This window comes from Siphateles boraxobius, unplaced genomic scaffold (genome assembly GCF_051911475.1).
Source record: "Siphateles boraxobius isolate OS27281-9 unplaced genomic scaffold, OSU_SipBor_1 18, whole genome shotgun sequence".
NCBI classification, from domain to species: domain Eukaryota; kingdom Metazoa; phylum Chordata; class Actinopteri; order Cypriniformes; family Leuciscidae; genus Siphateles; species Siphateles boraxobius.
In genome coordinates, this window is record NW_027508788.1 from 12,861,100 (window position 1) to 12,886,192 (window position 25,093).

At 38.9% G+C, this 25,093-nt stretch overlaps 1 protein-coding gene across 3 annotated transcripts; it reads left to right on the forward strand.

Annotated features, from left to right (window-relative positions):
- The first annotated feature begins 5,172 nt into the window (after positions 1–5,172).
- On the forward strand, positions 5,173–23,212 carry LOC143741167 (uncharacterized). Of its 3 annotated transcripts, XM_077233589.1 has the most exons (4): positions 8,176–8,313; positions 8,578–8,697; positions 12,890–12,933; positions 19,718–22,004. In XM_077233589.1, exon 4 carries the CDS (start codon positions 19,723–19,725, stop codon positions 20,827–20,829), a length of 1,107 nt encoding a protein of 368 aa, XP_077089704.1. In that variant the 5' UTR covers positions 8,176–8,313; positions 8,578–8,697; positions 12,890–12,933; positions 19,718–19,722; the 3' UTR covers positions 20,830–22,004. The 3 variants fall into 3 exon arrangements, with proteins under 3 accessions (XP_077089705.1, XP_077089704.1, XP_077089703.1); XM_077233590.1 differs by lacking the exons at positions 8,176–8,313; positions 8,578–8,697; positions 12,890–12,933 and adding exons at positions 5,173–5,911; positions 6,912–6,927 and having other exon boundaries at positions 19,981–21,195; XM_077233588.1 differs by lacking the exon at positions 12,890–12,933 and having other exon boundaries at positions 19,718–23,212.
- The last annotated feature ends 1,881 nt before the right edge of the window (positions 23,213–25,093 follow it).

Genomic DNA, 25,093 nt, shown 5'->3' on the forward strand with positions numbered 1-25,093 from the left:
AAGATGAAATTGCTCAGGAAAAGTGAATGTGTTCTGTGTCTTTAGGAATTGACGATATGCACAGTAACTTCCTGGTTTTCGATAAGCCAGCTTGGGCATTTCCGGTGAACTGTTAGCTGTCGTTCTGTACCCTATCTGTACCTGTACAAAATATATAGGCTAAAATATAGGATATGCTACTAAATAAATTTTTAGCAATTTAATGTGACGGCGCGTCCGTATCTCATATTTTACATTACATTACATTTATTCATTTACCAGACGCTTTTATCCACAGCGACTTACAAATGAGAACAATATGGCTCTTTTCCACTACACAGTACCAGCTCGACTCGACTTGCCTCTGTTTGGTTTTCCACTCTGTAAAAGTTGTACCTGTACCTGGTTTCGGGTACTTTTTTTTGTGTCACCTCCGGCGAGGTTCTAAGCGAGCTGAGGCGATACTAAAATGTGACGTGAAACACTGCAGACTGCTGATTGGCCAGAGAGAATCGTCACTATTCACCGCGTCATCATTGCATGCGCCACACAGAGCTATTTTTTTCAGCAGTGTTTCGTTTTGCTGCCCTCAGCCTCTCCTGAAACCACGTTTGTCTTCTTGCTGTGAAAAATAGCCACATCCCGAGGTTTAAAAACAGCATACACTCGATTTCCTCCATTGTCCTGTGTGTGTGTGTGGGTAGCGGGTGTGTGTCGCGTCGTTCCTGTGGCGTCGCTATAACGACCGACCAGGTACTATTGGGGAGGTACTATCTGCAATGGAAAACGGAGCAAAAAGCGAGCCGAGTCGAGCTGATACTGGTAATGGAAAAGCGCCAATAGAAGCAGTTAAACTAACAGTAAGACAACAATACTTAAGTGCTACAACCCCTCTCAGTTTAATTTAACACAGTTTTTTTTTAAATAGTAGAATAGAAGAGAAGAGAAGAGAAAGTGTTAGTATTACTGGATCAAGTGATGCCGAAAAAGATACGTCTTCAGCAGTTTTTTGAAAGTGGCTACTGACTCAGCAGCTCTGGTTGAGTTAGGCAGATCATTCCTCCAACAGGGAACAGTCATGGTAAAGATCCGAGAAAGAGATTTTGTGCCTCTTTGAGATGGTACCACAAGACGACATTCGCTAGCAGAGCGCACATTTCTGGATGGCACATAAGTCTGAAGTAATGAGTTTAGGTAAGAGGGAGCAGTGCCAGTGGTTGTTCTGTAGGTAAACGTCAGTGACTTGGATTTAATGCGAGCTGCAACTGGTAGCCAGTGCAATTTTGTGAGGAGAGGAGTGACGTGTGCTCTCTTCGGCTCATTAAAGACCACTCTGGCTGCAGCATTCTGGATCAATTGTAAAGGTTTGACAGAGCAAGCTGGAAGACCAGCCAGGAGAGCATTACAATAGTCCAGTCTGGATAGAACTGTGCTTGGATAGAGAAGTGCTTGGACAAGGAGTTGTGTAGCATGTTCTGTTAGGAAGGGTCTGATCTTCCTAATGTTGTGCAAGGCAAATCTGCAGGACCGGGCAGTTCTAGCAATGTGGTCTGTGAATATCAACTCATCATCAATTACAACCCCAAGGTTCCTAGCTGACCTTGATGGAGTTATGGATGATGAGCCTAGCTGAATGGAGAAGTGTGGGTCACATGAATTGTGATGAAGTGTTGGGTTGGCCGGGACCACAAGGAGCTCTGTCTTCGCAAGGTTTAGTTGAAGGTGGTGGTCCTTCATCCAGCCAGAAATGTCTGACAGGCAGGCCGAGATGTGAGCAGCTACCGTTGGATCGTCAGGCTGGAATGAGAGGTAGAGTTGTTTGTCATCAGCGTAGCAATGATAGGAAAAGCCATGTTTCTGAATCACAGATCCTAGTGATGTCATGTAGATGGAGAAGAGGAGTGGTCCAAGCACTGAGGCACCCCAGTAGCTAGATGTTGGGTCTTAGATACCACACCTCTCCGCGACACCCTAAAGGACCTACCTGAGAGTTAAGACTCGAACCATTGGAGTGCAGTCCCCGAGATGCCCTTCATCTTTAGGATTGACAGGAGGATCTGGTGGTAAATAGTGCCAAAAGCAGCAGACAGATCCAGCAGGATGAGAACTGAGGTTTTGGAAGCTGCTCTTGCCAGTTCCAGAGCTAGAATTACTGAGAGCAGGGCAGTCTCAGTTGAGTGTCCGCTTTTGAAACCAGACTGATTGTTGTCCAAGAGGTTGTTCTGTGTAAGAAAGGAGGAGATCTGGTTGAAAACAACTCTTTCAAGTGTAATCGCGACAAATGGAAGAAGAGATACTGGTCTGTAACTTGCTAGATGTGCTGGATTTAGATTGGGTTTCTTAAGCAGTGGGGTTACCCGAGCCTGCTTAAAAGCTGTGGGAAAGGTACCAGTGTGAAGAGAGGTGTTTACGATGTGCGTGAGTGTGGGTACAACTGAGGAAGAAATGGCTTGAAGTAGATTAGTGGGGATAGGATCAAGTGGACTGGTGGTAGGGCGATTGGAAAGGAGGAGTTTAGAGACTTCTGCCTCTGAAAGTAGAGAGAAGGAGGGTTGAATGTGTGCGTTTGCTGGTAAAATGTGTGTGTCAGTTTGTGGATTGGTAAATCGGCCACTGATGGTGGTTGTTTTATCTATGAAGAATGTGGCAAAAAAAGGAGGAGGAGGGTTGAGAAGAGAGGAGAAGGTTTTGAAAAGCATGCGAGAGTCAGAAGAATTGATAATTTTGTTGTGATAGTAAGCCATTTTAGCATTAGAGATATTAGCAGAGAAGGAAGAGAGGAGGGATTGATAAAGACCCAGGTCTGTAGGATCTTTCGATTTGCGCCACTTCCTCTCTGCACCACTGAGTTTAGTACGATGTTCGCGGAGAATATCAGATAACCAGGGGGCAGAGACGCGGGCTGGCCTGGAGGAAAGGGGGCAGAAGTTGTCCAAGCAGGATGTTTAAGTGGAGAAAAGAGTATCAGTTGCACTGTTAGTATCTAGTGTTGAGAGCTGATCAGGTGGAGGAAGTGTGGATGAGACCAAAGAGGAAAGGCGAGAGGGTGAAAGTGAGCATGGTTCTGTCGAAAGGTGACCTGTGGAGGAGTGTGTGTTGTGTTCTGAGGCAGGTTGAGGTTGAGAGTGAGGAGGAAGTGATCTGAGGTGTGCAGTGGAGTGACCAGTGTATTGTCCGTGGAGCAGTAGCGCGTGTAGATAAGGTCCAATTGGTTAACTGATTTGTGAGTAGCCAAAGTAGATACTCGTTTGAGGTCGAATGAGGCAAGCAGGGTGTGGAAATCGGCAGCCTGAGGTTCAAGGTGTATGTTGAAGTCTCCAAGAATTACGAGAGGAGTACCATCTTCAGGGAAGGATAAGAGTAGCACATCAAGCTCCTCCAAGAAACTGCCAAGTTGACCTGGGGGATGATATACAACTACAAAATGGATTTTAATAGGACTAGTGATGGTAATTGAATGTGATTCAAAAGAGCTGTTGTCACACAGAGGTGGTAAAGGATCAAATTTCCAGTCATTTGAGCTGAGCAGACCAGTACCTCCACCGCTTCCAGTCAGACGAGGGGTGTGTGAGAAGGTGAAGTTAGTGGAGAGGGCAGCAGGTGTGACAGTGACCTCTGGTCTGATCCAGGTCTCAGTCAGGGCCAATAGGCTGAGACCTGAATGACTTGAAAAAGATGTAATGAAATCAGCTTTGTTTACAGCGGACTGGCAGTTCCAGAGACCAAAAGGAAAAGAGAATAAAGTATTAGAAGACATCGGAAGGGTACGGAGATTGTTAGGATTGTCCGCCTCCGACGTGTGACATTTGATTTACGTATGTTAGTAATAGTAGGGATTTGAAAACGCATAGTGTAAAGTAGCTCACAAACAGGAAGATCAGACGAAAAGTTGTAGAAGAGAGAGGAAACAACAATAAATAATAAACAAGAAAAAAAGTAACACTCAAGTGCCTTGTCGGTATCCTTGCTCGGTGGAGTCGCACAGGTAGAGTCTGTACTTTTTCTTTAGTTTTTTAAGTTTGTTGTTAATCTGTTCAACGTTCTAGTCAAAGCCTGTTGCAGCAATCTTGTGCTGAATTTTCTTTAACGGTGGTTTCGTTTGTGAAGCTCCCTCCAAGCAGTTTGTTTCCTTCACGGATCACTGTTGTTTTGGCTTAATCTGTAACCCCAGCCCCTGATGCAAGCGGTTCTTACTTCTAAAACAGTAATGTTTTGGTGCTACTTACGAAGCACTTTTCCTGGTTCAGAGCTGGTGCTTTGTGTGTCGAAAGACAAAGAATTGATTTGAAACTAGGCTCTGGCTCTGAACCAGCACTGAAGCTGGCTTGGTGGAAAAGGGGTATAAAACACTTCACCCCTCCACGACACCCTGAAGAACTTACTGAGAAGCAAGACTTGAACCACTGGAGTGTTGTTACTGAGATACCTTTCATCATGATTGTTGCCTGGAGGATCTGGTGGTTAACTGTGTCAAAAGTAGAAGACAGATCTAAAGATGAGTACTGAGAATATGGAGTACAATATTGCAATCATATAAATGATTTTGCCTATCTAGATTTTAATTATACAAATAAAAATCCTCTGTAATCCTAAAAATAAAAACTATTTAAAAAATATTTTAATCATTTTGTAAGCTATAGTATTACAACCCAACCCCCCATTTTTTTTCAATTTGACCTCTGAATGTAAGAGCAACATAAACATCAGCTAAATGAGTTGAAATGTTTCTAAATGTCTATTTTGAGCAAACATTTGCACCTGGATAATTGCGAGTGATTGTAAGTGTGATGATCATCTGCTAAATGAGCAACAACGACCACAATTCACTCCTTCTGTCAGTGAAGCTCCCACAGCCGTTCATGAGAGTTTAAATGCTGGGAATATTCCCATCTTCCCACAGGAGAAGAAGAAGCAAGCAGGAGGAATTACTCCAGGAGAAACTACGGACATACTATTGTAAAGATGGAGATTGAGGAAGAACCCTGCAGAATAAAAGATGAAGATACAGAGGAACAAATAGGTTGGTGTTTTCCTTCATTCTCTTTAATGACTGATGAGGAACATTGAAAAATTACACATAACTATACATCTAAAACTAGATACTAGTAGACTCCATGTTAAACTAGATTTTGCTAATTTTATTTTTTCCCCAAATTTGTGAATTGAACCCAAATGTAATGTTGATTTTAGACCCGATGGAAGTGACTGAAGACAAACCGCATTTCATAAATAAAGTTGGAAACATCATTTTAAAGACTGAAAATAATTTCATACTGGAATTTGCTGGAAAAACTGGAGTTAACGGATCTTTCACATGCTCTGAGTGTGGAAAGAGTTTCAAAAGAAGAGGAAACCTTAAACAGCACATGATGATTCACACAGGAGAAAAAACGTTCACATGCACTCAGTGTGGAAAGAGTTTCACTCATAAAGGAGACTTGAATGAGCACCTAAAAATTCACACTGGAGAAAAACCGTTCACATGCTCTCAGTGTGGAAAGAGTTTCCAAAGAAGAGGAAACCTTAAACAGCACATGATGATTCACACTGGAGAAAAACCGTTCACATGCACTCAGTGTGGAAAGAGTTTCAGATGCAAAAAGATTCTCAAAGATCATCTGCGCCGTCACTCTGGAGTGAGATCATTCAGCTGTGATCAGTGTGATAAAACATTTGTTGTGAAATCAAACTTAAGAAAACATCTTAAAGTCCATACTGGTGTGAAACCTTATGTGTGCTTTGACTGTGGGAAGAGCTTCACTTTACACGGTGGCTTAAAACAACACCAGAGAATTCATACTGGAGAGAAACTGTACAAGTGTTCACACTGTGGAAAGAGATTCACTCAGTCAGGAACCCTAAAAGATCATGAGAGAATTCATACTGGAGAGAAACCGTACAAGTGCTCACACTGTGGAAAGAGATTCACTCAGTCAACTATTCTACGGACTCATGAGAAAAAGCATTGCCCGTAGTTTCTGAAAGGAAAGAAAATAATGTTACATTTTACATACAGGTATATGCTGGGAACAATGAATGGTATAAGTTATCCTCTCATACATATATTTTAAGTGTAACCATATTTTGTCATTAAACCTTTTCAATTAAAAATGATGTGCTAACTATTTTTGATTTGGTATTGACTTTGAAGTGCTACCTATTGCAATACAATATTGTCAGTCTATAGTTCAATGCTCTCCCACATATTGAGCTATTACAACTGTGCTTATTACCATTGTTGGTATAAGTAGCATTGGGTGGTAATAGACAAGAAATGTACAGTTTTCTACCGTCTTGCAGACAACGTTTCTTTAGTCATTCTGCAGTTTTGCAGCAAATCCATCCTTACATTGTCTTAGTGTGAAGTTCACATTCACAGCCATGATTTACAAATATTGCACTTACAAATAATTGCACATTCAGATTTACTGAACTTCTAATTCTTCTAGAAGTTTTTCAGGTGAACTTTGGTGAGATTCATTTTTTCCTGTTTTTGCGAGTTCATCTTTTGCTAAATCCTTATTCCAAAATGTTTTTTTGTTTGTTTAAAAATGTTTTGCAGTAGATGATGTCATCAGCTCATTAACTCAAGTAAATAATCATAAAACAGCCCTACAGTGTTGTATTAGACTGTAAATATATAAAACATTTTCCGAAGGTCTGTATTTGTGTAGTAAATATGGTGTTTTGTTCTGGGGTGGGTATTTAAGGGAAACTTTCAGAACCGTCTTTGTGATTCTGTAACCAGAAAACACTCATGCAGTGCGTTGAAGTTTCTTGAGTCAGAACTCACACACTCTCACTGTCTCTGCTGTCAGGTATGAATTTCTCTGTATTTTCATATTTGTATTAAAAATTCTGTTAAACACATTGTGCTCATAGTTTGTGTTACTACATACACAAATTGACTAGTTGAGTTTATTCTTTAAAAGACTGCTTTACTGTAATGTTGCATGCAATTCTTATTGGTTAACGGTTGTAGATGTTACCCATGGTGAAGAAAAAAAGCTAAGTATACTAAGCTTGCCAGTGTAATTCAGGATACTTCAAGTGTGTTAATGATTAGTTAACTTGAAGTGTGCCATTTTGAAACACCTATTTTGTACTAAGTATATTATAGTTGTAATTAAATTGTAGTAAAGAATAACTTTTATGTGTTTTTAGTGTACTTTTGTGAGCTAAATTGGACCCAACTTCAAGCATACTTTAAATATATGCCCGTGTAGGGACTAATTGCATGCTTGATTAGTGATATTAAAGTGTACTTTATTTGTGTTACAAATACATTACAAATTCCTTAATAGTGTCTTCGAAACATACAAGCAATATAACATAAGTGTATTATATTTGAGTAAAAAGTAAATCCTCAGTAATACCTTTGGCTTATTCCAAATACTACAAGTGCACAATTTGTGTTCAATAACAAATGCACATTAATAAACAAATATTACTTAGCTATACTTTGTACAATATACTATTGTATACTATAATGTATTTTGAAAGTATATTTTCAACGTATTGTTACAGTGATCATTTTCAACAGTTAAAAATATACCTAAAATATATTTTAAGTGCAAATAAATAGCCTACACTTTTAAAAATAAACAATTTTCACTTCAAGTAAGCCTATATTTTTCTAAAATATATATTTTTGAAAATATACTAAAGTACAATTATTTTAAAGTGTGTTAAAGTTGTATTGTGAAAATAGGTAAACGCATGCTAATATACTTTTAATATATTTAAAGATAGTTGGAATAACTGTACTGGAATTGTTCTGCAATTTCAAAGTTATGTTTGAGAACATGAATTTATTTGTCTTGAATCAATGTGATTCACAATTGCATTATCATTTTTGAATTGGCTTCTAATTGTGTAATTGGTATGATACATTTTGATGAATCTTTCATTTCTGATTAATTTTGATCATCTGCTAAATGAGCAACAACGACCACAATTCACTCCTTCAGTCAGTGAAGCTCCCACAGCCGTTCATGAGAGTTTAAATGCTGGGAATATTCCCATCTTCCCACAGGAGAAGAAGAAGCAAGCAGGAGGAATTACTCCAGGAGAAACTACTGACATACTATTGTAAAGATGAAGTTTGAGTAAGAACCCTGCCGAATATATTATGAAGATACAGAGGAACAAACAGGTTGGTGTTTTCCTTCATTAATATGGATTATTTTCCGCCAGTAGAGGCGCTCGAGCAACCGAAGCAATGACACACATCCGAGTCTAGGAGAAGAAGAGAAGTGAGCGAGGGAAGGGAACATAAACATGAGAAGTGGAACACAGCCGTTCATTCTGCTCTTAATCTGATGTTTTCAGACTGTGAGTACATTCATTTTATAATTTATTAGGAGAAATCTAAATCCAAACGATTAAACGAGAAATGAATCGAAATGAACCGAATGATGTTCATTACGCTCGTAAAACGTAAACTCGTCACTGACTGGTTTTTCATATTAAAATTTGTGAAGATTATGAGTTGTTTTAATTTTATAGGGGAAAAATAGCTTTAGGAGTTCTATTGATTTTAAACAACGAGTTCTTCATGAGAGTTTAAATGCTGGGAATATTCCCCTCTTCCCACAGGAGAAGAAGAAACAAGCAGGAGGAATTACTCCAGGAGAAACTACTGACATACTATTGTAAAGATGGAGATTAAGGAAGAACCCTGCAGAATAAAAGATGAAGATACAGAGGAACAAATAGGTTGGTGTTTTCCTTCATTCTCTTTAATGACTGATGAGGAACATTAAAGGTGCTCTAAGCATGTCACACGTTTTTTAGGCCAAAACATTTTTTGTCACATACAGCAAACATCTCCTCACTATCCGCCAGCTGCCTGTCCCCTGAACACACTGTAAAAAACGCGGTCTTTGTAGACACCCCAGTCTCCAAAAACGGCAACAAAACTGTACCACGCACCACGAAACATGACAAACTGTGACAAAACTTTAAACGTCAGCAAGAAGTGACGTCACACAACATCGCTTAGGGCGCGTTAACATGAAAACTCCCTTTGAGACCCAGGCTTAGGCCACACCCACACGAAGCCAGAGCTTTCCCTATCCGATCTTTTTTTTTTCCTCGTTCTAATTTTTTTTCCGTAAACACGGCGTCGTCTTAAGAAATAGGCTATATGCGTACACACGAAACCACTGAAACCGAATTAAAACGATGTGGTATACATGCCAGACCAGTATGTGGCGCTGTAATTCTGCCACAGAGATACACTTAACAAGGAGAAGAAGATTTGGAGCATGCGCATAACCTTGCGCGCTCTATACGAACCCAACACGACAGCAAGATGAAGACGAAGATTGCTCACCGTAGTTAGCCTGGCTAACGTCAGACCTAGTCTCATTGAGACGTGGGTCTGTGAACCACATGTTAATTTTCTCTATTTGAGGCGTGGTTTACGAATGCCCAGAGCCATTTATTGGGTGCTACGAATGTCTATCAAATGCGTCTGTACGTAGGGCTGTGACAGTATGGGATTTTTTCTTACCGCGGTGAAGAAGCAACAAATCTCGCGGTTTGGCGGTTAACCGACAACCCCCTTCCCCCCACCCCACTGCAGACACGATCAAGGGCGCATGTAGCTTGTAAATGACAATGGAAATGAATAATTATAAAGCAGTATTCTTTATTAACAAATAAACAAATTAACATTTATATTAAATTGTAAATATTAATTATTAATTATTAATTTGGCTAAACTTAACCTTTTTTAAAAATTATAAAGCAGTTTTCTTTATTATTAACAGCAGATTCCCATTTATATTAAATTGTAAATATTAATAATTAACTATTAATTAGAATAAAGTCACTGAGAAATGATCAACGACTTTTAAGTCCTGTATTATGCCGTCCTTCACTGACAGATACTTTTCTGGGATCGCTGTTTGAGAAAAGTGCTTTCGGTCAGGAAGTACAGATATTGCTTATCAAATGTCTGTAGCATGGCTTTGAACGCTGGCTTCTCAACAGTGCAGAATGGTAACTTACCATTTCTTCAACCAAATAACGAGTCACGCTGTCAGTAATAGGGTTGTAACGGTATACCGGTATGGCGGTTTATCGCGATATTGACTTGTACGATTATCATATCGTGAACATTTGCTTATCCACGGTTTTGGAAAAAAAATTAAAGCAGATCTCAAATGCGCATATGCAACTTATTTCCACTTGACTACTCCACCTATACATGTGCACTGGAGAAAATGTCTGAGACTGAGGCTGCGAATTCTTCGAAAAAAAAAGTTAAAATCTGCAGTGTGGGAATACTTTGGGTATCCGAAAAACTAACGTGGGTTTTTCCTTGAAGATTGATATCCAGTTGTGTCCAGAAATATGGACGAAGAGTGGCTGCAAAATGAGGAAATATGTCAAATATGTTCTCCCATATTCGCGAACACCTTCCCTCCCTGCAGATAAAGTTCCATTTATAACTTAAGTCCATATTATTTACGTGTTGCTGAGGGAATTTACAATATAACGCAGATGTCACGTAAAATGCGCGATTTGATAGATGGATGAATAAATCTAAAATATAGCTGTGCAATAAATAAAATCGCTATATGAGTGTGTCTATTAAACAGCGCAAAAAACTGTAAATCTATATTCTGCTTGTTCAGCGTGTCTGTGTGAATGAGCAGCACCGTTTCACCTAGTATATACTCAAGTATGTGGGACGCTCATGGTGTTTAAAGCGTCTGCCGTCTCACTCACTATATAAGGACGTGAACACATGAACATATCCAGAGCTGCTCTGAGAGAACTAAATGAGCATTTCATAATTTTGTTGAAAATAATCATTGTCAAATACACTCTGACTGAAACTCATAGGAGTTTAGTACAACCTGTCAAAATAAAAATTATCTTAAATAATAATTAATAAATTAAGAATTTTATTAATTCAATTGATCAAACATGTTTGTTCAAATGGGAGATCTGCAGCTTTATTTTTTCTTTCTTATTTTTTCAAAAGGTAGATTAAAAAAGTTTGTTTTAATAAACCATATGTTCAACCAAAAAACCCTATCAGTTTTCATTAATTTAAGGTTCATTGCAGCTGATAATAATAATCATTGTTTAATACCGTAAACCGTGAAACCGTGATATTTTCTGAGACTATTATCATACCGTGAAAATCTCATACCGTTACAACCCTAGTCAGTAAGTGCTCGCCACTGATCGGTGCCTCTTTGGTACTTCGCACCTCTCGCAAAGGCCCCGGAGACTCCCAATACTGTTCTCCACACTGTGTAGAGTGCGCATGGCGGAGAGGGAGAGAGAATACAGTAAACTATAAGCAAATATTAATGAGTTTATAGTTCATATCACACACCATATGCACTCCTGTAACTTTCAGCAGGAAAAAAAAAAGTGCGGTGATGACCTCACACCGCGGTAGGCATCTCATTAACGCGGTGAAGCGGTTATCGTCACACCCCTACCTGTACGTAGCTCATAGCCAATTGTTTCAATTACGTCATCTTGTTATGATCACAGATGACGTATGAAGAGCGACGGAAATTAGACGAGGAATAAGACAATGGGTCGGAGATTTAACTAAACTACTTTGAAGAATATCTAAGGCTGCATCGAAAGGTAACTTCATGTCTGCTGCCATGTTGGATCCATAGGTATAAACAAACTGCTTCGGTGTGTCACATAGACGTCGTCATCGTCTTGCTGCTCCCTCCCCGTTCTGTGATCGGTTCCCTTGCTGAGGCGAAAATCTGGTCCATGGAATCCAGGCTGCCTAGCAGCGTGAATAAAATCGCGCCGCGCGCAAGGCAGCATGGGGAAACCCAGGCTACACCGTAGTAGCATAGGAGGAGAAGATTTTGCTTTAGTAAAGCTAATAGGCTCAGTAGCTTCTGCAGCACGATCACAAGCATATAGTGCGCCATTGTTGTTGCTCTTACGTGTGACGTAGCGGTGTGTGACTAATGCCAACACATGGTTTGATGACATCATCGTTTCATAAAATGTACGGATTGGCCGTACACATGAAAACGGAAGGGTGTTGGTTTCAGATTTATCCACTCTATCCACCACTTATCCACCTCAGTGTCCCAAAACGCCGGATCCGTCTGGACGAAACGCCAATACGATACAAAATTTGTACGTATACAGCTAAATGCGTCTCCGTGTGGACAGGGCCTTAGACTTTTTTTCCTCTGTAGAGAACATTACATTTTATTGAATTTCTTTGAGAACATGCAATGCAGATTAAGTGGCGCTGCACATTTTGCACTTAGTTTTCTTTTTCATGATGGAAAGTCATTACAGTCATCCCAAAATATTATTAAATATTGAATAGTATTCCCTGAGCTTTGTTTAAACTAAAAAACTCTGATAATGCACACTTAAGGGTGTGTTGCGGTACTAATACACCTGCCGTATTATCATTACAATGGCACATGAAACAATAAATACAACTTATCAGTCAAAAAAAAAGTACAGCACGAAAGAATTCACTTACCGCACTCAAAAACAGTTTTCCAGTTTTAACTCCAAAACGGCATGACGTAAAGAAGGAAGATTTTCGCGAGTCTTGTCGAAATTGCGTGTTGAATGTGCTGACCAAATTTGACATACATGACGTGAGGGGTTTTCAAGGAAATCTCAATGGTTCATCCTTCCCGCGTTTCAATCGTCCCTGCTCTCCCCTACTCGGCACTCTTGTAGGGCCCTATAAAATTCGTTTTATTTTTTCCCAAATTCCGTTTTTTCCGTTTTAATTTTGGGGAATTTTTTTTTTTTTATAGCCTTTACTGTTATTTATTCGTAAAAAGAGTGTGTTTTTAATGTTAATGATTAAAATGTACACAAATAAAACAGGAATGACCTTAAATTTATTGAGGTAACAAACATCACATTTACTTTTCAGGACAAATGCTGCATGACGCAAACACTGCACTCGAAGTACTTCAGGTAACAACAAAATATTAATGGTTATGAGCTTTAAATTGTCCAGTAAAATAAATTATATTAGTTTACGGACACGGAGGGGAGGGGTTGTGTGTGTGTGTGTGTGTGTATGCGAGAGAGACGTGTGAGTGACAGACGGAGGGAGAGCAGGGAAAGGAAATGCAACTGAAAGAATAGCTGCGTGTTTTAAATAGCGTTAAAAAAATGAATAACGAAACGCAAAATGTGGCGGCCGGTGTTGATTCTGTGGCGCACTGCGACGAATTAGTCTGTGTGTGGGAAACACTGCATAAAAGTCACGTGGGAACTGCTCGGCTCCGTACTGAGGGCTTAGCTTCAAGTTTCTTAACTTTTTCGCCGACAAAAGCAGAGCCGTGGAGAGCCGCTTCGCCATGCTTTCGTTGTTTTGAAGGGGGAGAGGCAGCTGAAATGACGGGAGAGGTTGTGTCGCCCAGATTTCCTTCCCCCGGTCTGCATTTTCTCCAGACATGCGTTCTTCTCCCACACAAAAACATAATTTCATTCCAAATATGTAAAATTCCGCGAAATTCCGCATTAACACTAGATTCCGCGTTAATTTGCCAATTCCGCGATTCCGTGATCGCGGAAATTATAGGGCCCTACTCTTGCCCATCCCTAGCAACAACAAGTGAATAGGGAAAGAAATTATGTATCAATATTCCAATGAAATATGAGATTCTTATGAAAATGTTGCCAAGATATTACTCCCATTATTACACTTCTTTTTTCATTATATGTTGCCACGAGAACACATTAATATACAAATTAGATGCATTGTATAGAATGGCACTACGCATTTATGGCGATTTCACACGTAGGCCTATTGTATAAAGTAAAATAGTGTATCAAATCATGGTTATGTCTTTCATAACATAATTGAGAATCATCTTAATACAAAGTTTGTTTAAAAATAGCCTAAAACTTAAAAATGTTTTTATAAATAAAAAAGAAACATTGTTTTTGCTTATATATGTCTTATCATGCCATTTTATTTTCTTAAAGGGGTCCTATTATGCCCTTTTACAAAGTCTTAATTTTGTTTTTGGGGTGTACTTGTATGTTTTTATGCTTAATTGTTAAAAAACACACTTTTCACATATTTTACATTATTACAGCACCTCTCTTAGGCAATATGGCCAAAAAAATTATCACAATATTTTTTTTTTTATATCAGTCGATATCGATAATTACGAATAAATGTCATGTCAAATGTTAAAGGCAGATTTTTGCTCCTAAGTCAAAGTTGTAGAAACCAGACCGTTAATTGTGGTTTTAAACTACTTTTTATTGTCAGAACATGACGAACACTTCACGTTTTTGAATTCTTTACACTTTTCCACTAATTTTTCCTCAAAATAAATATCTTAATGTAAAAGTAAATTTTCTTAGTTTCTGCATTTTCTAAAGGGGTCTAAACGGGGATATTGTTTCTAGTTATGAAACAGGTTTGTATTGCCTGACTTTCATGTATCTTCAGTACAGTTTACATGATTAAGGTACAGCAATACAGTCCAGCAAGATAGTCATTTTATGCAAAACCATAGACCTTTATCTACAGATCAAGTATAATAATAGTAACATTGAATCATCTTGGAGAGAGTTTCATCGTTGACTGTCGTAACCGAACGCGACGCGCTGCTGAATGCTGAATGGAGAATGACTGACAGCCGCAGCGGAGGGAAAAGTTTACGTGAACTTGAATTTAATGACTTAAATATTCATTTCTATCTCACATTATACTATAGTATGGCTTCAGTACACTTATAATATAGTGCACGAAAACTTTATGGTGCTTTATGCTTTTGTGGGGCTTAACAATAACACAGAATCGTAAGTGCACAATATCGGATTTGGATCGGCCTCATCTAACCGATACCCAAGAATGGCAGTATCGGAGCTGTTGCATCCCTACTTTTTACCATACAGATTTGTTTGATTCAAAGCAGCTTTACAGTGATAGTGTGTTAGCACATGGATTCAAACATTCTGACACGCAAAGTAAAGCATTCATGTGAAAGTGGAGCTTTAATGTTTATTGTGCATAGGCGTAATTTATGGGTGGAACATTCCCCACCACTTTTCCTCAGGGTCGATATTTTCCCCCACCAATTTGTGAAACATTTCGAGGCACGGACGTACCTAATACAAATAAACATCTCCAATTAACTAGCAGAGCAATCATTTAGTTCGTTATTAAATAAGAGACAATCTAGCGCTAAAATGTGTTGTTTTTTAAATCAAGCTGAGCGCTCGTTGCCGTGGCGATCATTTGCATGCATACAGTGTTCTCTTGTGGCTCGAGCAGTCTTCACTCGGACGCGCGCTTCAATCTATCGCCGTTGCGGAGACTCTCTATTTGTCCCGGTGAAATCACAAAACAAAATGCAAACAAACGTGTCCCTGCTTGATATCTACTGTAACCACTGATGAACATATTCGGTTTTCAATGAGAAAAAAAAAAAGTCTATCCACAGTATTCCTGCGTCCCATGACGCTTTGCGCGAATTATGGGTGTAACTTCTGTTAAACTGTAAACAATCAGTGAAAGACTAGCTTTATGGACGCAATAAAAAAAATATATTTTAATAGGGGTGTCACGATTCTCCAAATCCTCGATTCGATTACATTTTCGATTCTAAGGTCACTGTTAGATTCGATTCTCGATTTTTTTTTTTTAAGCACAGGTTGCTGTTGCTCCTTAAAAGCTGACATCAGTTCACTACAATCTCACACATCTCTGTTATTATCAGTGAAGCTGACTGCACAATGAATCTTTCATAATATATAGCATACACTTTGTTTGTTATAATTATAGGATTTGCCAGCATACAGAATTCAGCACTGAACAAAAAGTCAGTTTTGAGCGGTGAGGAGAGTCTATCTTAAATGCTTCTGATTGGTCATTGCGTTCAAGAAATCAACACATATGTCTGTGATTGGCTAAATCGCTCAACGCTGCAAACATGTTATAAATAGAAACTCTGGCCTGTAAATCGTTTCTATTTTGTTTTAGTTGTTCTTGTTGCTTTTCTGCAACAGATGAAAAAAATGTATTAGTTTTTATATTTTTTATTCATAGATATTTCTAGTTTGCGGGAGTCCCGCGAATCTTTTTATTCTCCCGCACACACAGAGTGAGTGCATTACCGCCCGCGCTCGCACTCAGCTATCAAATCTAGTCCCGCGCCGCACTCTATTGCGTTGGGAGTGCACGTCTATAGATCAAGAGCCCGGCCCGAGGATAGTGACGGGAAATATCGGCCAAGTTCGGGCTCGGGCATAGAATCCATGTTAGAGGACTCACAGCCTTTCAACACGTGTGTTTTTTTCCCGCGCCGTGATGAGTTGTTCATGAACGATCCGTTCATTGCCTCTGTCACGCGACAAATGAACAAAAGACTCGGAAGGTCAAGTATTAATGTTCCCTGTAAATTACTTTTGACTGCATTATAATGATTTCTTAATTCAGAATATGATCAGGATTGCGTTGGATGTGTTCGGGGAATTTGCCTGTTAAAAGTATAACATTTAAAGCCCCTGAAATGACTAGAAAAAAGATTAGTTAATTTTGATGAACGAGATTGAACAATAGAGTCAGTAAAACGATCCGAACTTTCTATCACGGGCGCGACATGGGGGCGTGGCAGTATCAACGATTCCATTTTTTATTTCGATTTTTGAGTTTGTGAATTAATTTCGATCGATTTCGATTTAAAATCGAAATCGTGATACCCTTAATTTTTAAACCGTGCACAATGACATATTATTCTACTCACCCTTCAACCATTGAACATTAAAAAGACATTTAAAAGTGTAAAAGCATCAAGTTACTTTCAACAGACCATGAATAATCTCTGAAAAGCATCTTTCCCAAGCAAAATCGGTCGGTTAAATATCACTGTGGTAATCTGTATTGTGTAACATACGTTGCCTTAATAATAAAAAAATTTTTTACTTCAGCATTGCGTGATATTTTAAAGTGATTTCAGTCATTTTGACAGATAATAAATTGTATTTACCTGTGAAACCAAACCTGGAAAGAGACGTGAGGATTTGGGGAGGATTCCAGTGAATTATTAATGGTATACATCGTAAATTAAAGCGGGAGAACAGACCACAAATATGCAGTAGCCTATATGTTGACCTTTATCATACTATTACAGCGAAATTAAAAAGTAAAAAAGAAAATAATCATGAGGAAAAGAATGCAGAGCTCTTACTATAGATATTCTTGTTATAACTTGTCACGGTAAAATACCAAGTGTTACGTTATTCTCATGTTATTCTTAGATAAAACATGAAAGAAAACTGATAGCTCATTAAGTCAAACTGACGGATCAGCTTTATTTGTAGGGCAACCTTATGATTTGAAATGATTCGTTTCAGTCTTTTTGAATGGGAGTTGTCCAAACCGGAAGTGCCACCCATAATTCAAAACGCAGTAAACTTGTCAGGAATAAGGTGGATACGTGTGTGGATTAGAACCCAGAACCTCACGCTTGGCAAAGTTTTAACCACAAGACCATTAAGGTACACAAGCAATATTGCTGATCTTTTAGTGGAGATACAGTAAAGATATTAGTAGATCCCATTAAAAGACTAATTAAACCCAATGTAATGTTACTATTGAAATGGATTTCTAGACATCGCCACACACACACCTGACCCACCCACTTTTTAAAACAAACTTACGCCACTGATCATGTGTTTCTCTTAAAGTAACACTATGTAGTTTTTCAACCTTCATAATATATTTCCAAGACCCTTGTGATGGTACATCGACTTACAATAGGTTAAATGACACGTCTGCCATAGCCTGACGTGGTCTGTATCGCTTTTACTGGCACTATGTAACTTTGGGTTTCGGGTAGTAACCGGAGCACAAAAAGAACTAAAAATTTCGACTGCTTTACGGCAGGGCTTGACATTAACTTTTTGAGGCACTTGTCCTTCGGACAAGTAAATTTATGTTTCACTTGTCCATGCACAAAACTCACTTGTCCGGGTAAAGATTTATAATTTTATCTAGGGCTGCACGATTTGGGGAAAATGTCATATTCCTATTATTGAGATCAATATTGCGGTTGTGATATGCGATTGCGATATAATAAACAAATGGTTTCATGAGTCAACTTGTTTGGTTCTAAACCAAATGCACACACAGATTAGTGATAATTCTGAAATTAGCAATAACAACTAAATGATTGATAACACCTATAATGATCAATAAGCCATTGATGTTTGGATAAAAATGAACTGTCTAACAGGTAGGACGTATACAGAAATTGAATAAAGTTATCAAACAGTCTGCGCAGCATAAATTATAAATTATATATAGACTACTCCTTATTAAAGCTACACAAGTTCTTTAGTCAAGAGCAGTGAGTAATTTTCTCTGTTCCCTTTGTTCTTTCATTAACTTTACTGACAGAACACTTTATTGGTAGCTGGCCCTTTAAGAGCAGCCGCTGTGGACAGAGACGCGGATCTCACACGCGCCTCATTCTCTCACGAGTCACAACTCTTTATGTCCATCATAAGACTGCTCTTGTGTTATGAAGATACTCGACAAATAACATTTTGGCTTAATTGTGTGTGTTGATGTTCGTTCAAGCGCGAAAGAGAACTGTATTCTGGCGCGCGGTCTGTGCATGCGCATCATACTGGTGCGCGTCTTTCTGCGAGTCACATTCAGGACATTCACAGGCCATTCACATTCAGGACATGTCTTCGTTTCAAATCTGTAAAATTAAATCTGTAAAATAGACGTAACGAGTGGCACATAACGTGAAGTAACATGGCATTTTATTTTGTTTGAAATTTAACTTGTCCGGTCGGACAACTAATTTTCTCTTCTACTTGTCCTACAAAAAATCCACTTGTCCCGGACAAGCGGACAAGCCTTAATGTCGAGCCCTACATAGTTTTTCTTCGTTTGTGATGTCTTTCATAAAATCATGCATCATACTCTACCTTGTCTGTGGCCATTGTTGATTCCAAAGCCGGTGCTGGATAAACAGCGAGCATGCGCGTGCGACAGTAGGCTGCGGTAGGCTAAATTATTTATGACAGCGGTAATGGACAATTCCGCTTCCAACCTGTAGGGCGACCGCAGAGGAAAAGTTCCTTGGTGTTGCTTTAAAACAGGAACGGAGATTCATGAGAAATTGTGCGGCAGATAAATCAGCATGATCAAAAACTTGCGCGGTCATATTTTTTCCTAAAATAACTAGTCAATAATGTAAATAAAAGGAGAAATTTGATTATACCATTTCAGATAGCCCGTTGGGCAGGCCGGTTATGCATTTTGGTAGCCCGACTGGAAAACACAACAGCCCCGGGACGTCGGGCTAGCAATTTTGCAAGCCCTGCACTTCTTACGTGTTTTTGTTGTGAAACGTAGTTTACGGACCAGACAGAATGACAATATTGCAATGTTCACACAGCAGCAAATAAACTCTACCCCATTATTTTATATATTTTATACCAAGTAAATATTAAGCATGGCATCGATTTTAAACCATCAAATGTTAACAAACAAGAGGTTCATGCAGAACGGATTTCATGCATGGATTTCACTGGACGTGGTATGGAGACACAAATAAAGTTCTGGTTCTCAGGAGGATATAACAATACATCTGAAACTAGATACTAGTTGACTCAGTAGTAAACTAGATTTGTGCTAAATTTAGAATTAACTGTATTTCTTTGTTTCTCACTTGTCATTTTTTAATATAATCTTGGGAATTTGATATGTTGATTTTAGACCCGATGGAAGTGAATGAAGACAAAAAATATATATTTCAGAAAACTCATTTAAAAAATGAAGATGGAAAACTGACGTATAAAAATGAAGACAATCAACATCTGTTTCCAAAACCTCATCATTTCAAAAATGAAGATGAAAAAGCAGTCGTGTCAAAGAGTGAAGAGAATTTCACACAAAAACAAGCTGGAAAATCTGGAGTCAAAGGATGTTTCACCTGCTCTGAGTGTGGAAAGAGTTACATGCATAAACCAGACTTTAAGAGACACATGAGAATTCACACTGGAGAAAAACTGTTCACCTGCACCCAGTGTGGAAAGAGTTTCATTCATAAAGGACACCTAAATGTGCACATGAGAATTCACACAGGAGAAAATCTGTTCACATGCACTCAGTGTGGTAAGAGTTTCATTCATAAAAGACACTTAAATGTGCACATGAGGATTCACACTGGTGAGAAACCATTCACATGCTCTCAGTGTGGAAAGAGTTTCACTTACAAAAGCGTTCTCAACAATCATCTGCTCTCTCATTCTGGATTGAGATCATTCAGCTGTGATCAGTGTGATAAAACATTTATTTTGGCATCAGGCTTAAGAGCACATCTTAAAGTTCATGCCGGTGCGAGACCTCACGTTTGTTCTTTTTGTGGGAAGGGTTTTTCTGAACTGCACACTTTAAAACAGCATGAGCGTATTCATACTGGTGTGAGACCTCATTGTTGCATTGACTGTGGGAAGACCTTTATTACATCCAGTGCCTTAAAATCACACCAGAGAGTTCATACTGGAGCTAAACCGTACAAGTGCTCACACTGTGGAAAGAGTTTCTCTTGCTCAAAATCCTTGAAAGATCATGGGAGAATGCATACTGGAGAGAAACCTTACAAGTGCTCACACTGTGGAAAGAGCTTTGCTTGGTCAGGAAACCTGAAAGATCATGAGAGAATTCATACTGGAGAGAAGCCGCACCAGTGCTCTTCATGTGGGAAGAGTTTCATCCAAATATCTAATCTATGGACTCATAAGAAAAAACGTTGCCCAATCTTATTTAATGAGCAAAGTTCATGTTCAGATCCATCAATCGCAAATAATACACTTACAAGTAAATAATTTGGCATTCATATTAAGAACAAGCTGGATAATTTGCTCAAATTTGGTGTGAATTTTTCTTGTTTGACAAGGGGAATCTTTGGGGAAGGTCAAAATAATAGTTTAGAAAACTAGTGTGTTGCCTTAAAATGATTTAGGAAGGGATGTTTCTCATTTCTTTGTTGAGTTCAGTTATTTTTTATTTTTTATAATATGTATATGAGGCATTTGTGTAAAAGTGGCAACAGTAGTCTAATACAACAGTACATATTTCAAACAACTTGTTTTAGGATGACTTGTCAGTCCTGTGTTCCTCTGGAATATCCCGGACGAGCCCCCAAAATTTAGGTAGATTATCTGTAGCCTCAATGTTCTATGTCGTTTAAGCTATGTGTATTTTATTTTGGTGTAGTTTACTGCTTATTGAAAGGAAAGAATGTGTTGAGATGGAAAACACAGAGGACTTAAAAAATTATATTGTTAAATATAAAATGAAATATCCCCAACTAAGCAAGCCAAATGCCAATGACAAGAAAGGTGAAAAAGGCAACAGTGGCAAGGAACCAAAACTCCATCATTGACAGAATGGAGAAAAAAACCTTAGGAGAACCCAGGCTCAGTCAGGGGGCCAGTCCTCCTCTGGCCAACCAACGAACAGTGTATTATTATGATTCAGGCAGCATTATAGGTCAGAAGTCAGATTGGATCAGAACTTTCACAATATTTATCCAGTTCCATCTGGTTGGGGGTCGGAGTCATCACGCCGGTATGGAGACGAGTTTGTTGAGATGTCCATGAGGCCTTCACAGGGCTGATGAGGCTGACACTTCAGGGATGCGTTGTCGTCGTGTCCATGCGATGGTTCTTCATCAGATCTGGATATGGCCTGGATCCGGCGGACTGCGGTAAACCTCGGGATAAACAGAGAGACTAATATTAGCGTAGATGCCATCCTTCTTATGATGTACCAAGTACATCAGGATTTATGGGAAGTATTCCCGGTTCCGGCTGATCTGAACTACGCAGCCTAACATTTAATTATAGAACAGTGTTTTTTATTGTTTGTTTTTTCAAACCTTTATTTAACCAGGAAAATGAGATTAACTCATTGAGATTAAAAATCTATTTTTCAAGAGTGTCCTGGCCAAGACAGGCAGCAGTACTAAACCACATATACAGTACATACAAACATAAAATATGCAAAAACACTAGAAACATAAAACAACTGACACAGCAAATTTTTCAAAGTCAACCAGAATCATAAAAACACGTTAGGTAAAACATCTGCAGCCAGATGTGGCTGCCTCCATGTCAATCAACAACCTCTTAAAAGCAACCAATGAGACGAGCTCAGTAAGTTTCAATGATTTCTGTAAATTGTTCCAAGCAGAAGGAGACGCAAACTTAAAAGCCTTTTTTCCTAGCTCAGTTCTGACCTTTGGGACAGATAGCAGGAAAAGATTCTGGGAACGAAGATTATAAGTTCCGGTACTATTTATACTGATATAGGTCAAAAGGTAGAATGGAAGGAGACCTAAAATACCCTTGTAGATGAAGATAAGCCAGTGTTGAAGTCTCCGTGTTGATAGTGAGGACCATCCAACACGTTCATACAGTTCACAATGGTGAGTGAGGGCTTTCCTACCAGTGATGAACCTCAGAGATCCATGGTATACAGTGTCCAGTGCATGTAAACTTTGAGATGACGCATGCATATATAAAACATCACCATAGTCAAGTAAACACATAAACATGGCAGCGACCAGCCTCTTTCTAGATTTAAACGAAAGGCAGGATTTGATTCTGAAGTAAAATCCTAATTTAAGTTTGAATCTTTTTGCTAGCTGCTGAATATGAAGACTAAAAGAAAGAGATTCATCAATTAAAATACCAAGATACCTGTACTTAGAAACACATTCAATTTTCATACCCTGGGAAGTAAGGATTGACGGGAGATTTGACTTCGATTTTGAATTTGAAAAAAGCATGACTTTAGTTTTATCTGCGTTTAAAACAAGTTTTAAATCATAAAGATTCTGTTGAAGCGTGTTAAAAGCAAGTTGTAACTGGGAGAGGACCCGGTCTGCGGTGGGTGCAGAGCAATACAATAGTGTCATCAGCATAAAAATGAAATTTTACATCAGACATGTTATGATCAATGTTATTTATATAAAGAATGAATAGTAGTGGCCCCAAGACTGATCCCTGGGGCACGCCTTTTGTTATTTGGAGATAGCGAGAAGTACAACCCTCTGCTTGCACACGCTGAGTTCTGTCTGTAAGGTAATTAACAAACCAGCCAACAGTTTTCTCACAAAGCCCAGCCCTATACAGTCTCTGTTTAAGCACTATGTGGTCCACTGTATCAAATGCCTTTAAAAGGTCAATAAAAAGGGCTTCACAATGCTGCTTATTATCCATGGATTCAACAAAGTCGTTTAAAACCTTAAGAGCTGCCGATGTTGTACTATGCCCTTTTTTAAAACCAGATTGGAAGTCAGACAACACACTATGACTGTAAAAAAAGTTCTTTAACTGATCACTGACAAGGGATTCTAGAATCTTGACCAGGACAGACAGTTTAGAGATTGGTCTGTAGTTATCTAAGATGGTAGGGTCACCACCTTTTAGCAGGGGAACCACTAAGGCTGATTTTCAGATGAGAGGAATGACATTTTTATTCAAACACAGATTAAAAATAGTAGTTAAGGGCTCGGCAATAAAATTTCCTGCTAGCTTTAAAAAGTAGGGATCCAGTTTGTCAGGGCCAGCAGATTTAGTTGTGTCCAAATGCTTGAGGGCTTTATTTACGTCTGAGACTTTAATGGGACTGAAACTAAAAGACAGACTAGAAGGGTCAAGACTAACAGTCTCAACTGTAGAGGAACACTCATGTTGAGGACTGAGTGACTCAAATAAAAATCCTGAGGCTATGAAATGGTCATTAAAACAATACAGCATTTTGGACTTGTCGGTAACTTTTAGAGAGTCCATGACAATGCTTGAGGGAAGCTCCTGGCCTTTACTGTTTTCTGATAAAGATTTTATAATTTTCCAAAATTTTGAAGGATTATTTAGATTATGAGTGGTTTGAGAAAGAAAATGATCAGATTTAGCTTTTCTAAATTTGAGAGTACATGTATTGCGCAGTTGTCTGAAGACCAGCCAGTCAGAGTTCAGATTAGATTTCCTGGCTTTTGCCCATGCCACATTGCGCTCATGAAGGATTTTTGCTAAATCAGGTGAAAACCAAGCATTGTTTCGACCTTTGACTCTATACTTCTTTAGTGGGGTATACTTATTAATTATATTGGTAAACCCTTCATAAAAGAGATTCCAGGCACTTTCAACATCTGTACTAATATAATTTTTATCCCAGTCATAGTAAGATAAATCATAAAGGAAGTCTTGTTCTGAGAAGTGCTTCATATTTCGCTTAACAATAATGCGTGATTTAGTTTTAGGCATTTTAGTATTTCTAACTGTTGCTACGACAAAGTGGTCACTGATGTCGTTTGCAAAAATGGAAGCAGTTGAATATTTATGAGGAACGTTAGTTAGGATTACATCAATTAGCGATGATTTTTCCTGGTTTTTAAGGTTTGGCCGTGTCAACAATCTGAAAAAGATTTAATAAATCACAGTAAGCTCTGAAATCATCAGATACTGGTTGTAACCAGTTCCAATTTAGGTCTCCGAAGACTACTAATTCCTTAGAGTTAAAATCAGAAAGAAGTTTCATTAAGGAGGGCAGAGCATCACTAATAGCCGAGGGTCTCCTATAACAACCAATTCGCCTTATTCACCTGGCGGCCATTTTGAAAACTCGAACGCCGTTGAGGGGTACACAAAGCCGGAAGTTTTACTCCGACGCAGCAGCACCAGCAATGGAAACTCCAGTGTGGACCACCAATCTTAGAGTGTGACAAAATCACAATGTTGTGTTTTATTGCGAGTGTACACAAATATAAGTAAACACTTTGCAGTTTGAATGATGTCCTCTACGATCAAAATGACGTAGTATATTTCTATGTTTCCACTGTTCGATCGCGCCCGCGTCTCTCTCTCTCTCTCTCTCTCTCTCTCTCACACACACAAACACACACACACACACCGATCGTGCCCGCGCCTCTCTCTCTCTCACACACACTCACACACACACACACAGTTCGATCAGTAAATTAGCTTCCATTCATACCTTAGATGTCATGGATAAAACCTTCGATCCAGTTACTGTATCCCTTAATTAACACAACCCGGGGGACGTTGCAGTCGGTCCTGGCCC

Bases quoted from the DNA above. Each gene is read 5' to 3' on its own strand.
- LOC143741167 (XM_077233590.1), top strand. From the start codon at position 5,175: ATGGAAGTGACTGAAGACAAACCGCATTTCATAAATAAAGTTGGAAAC.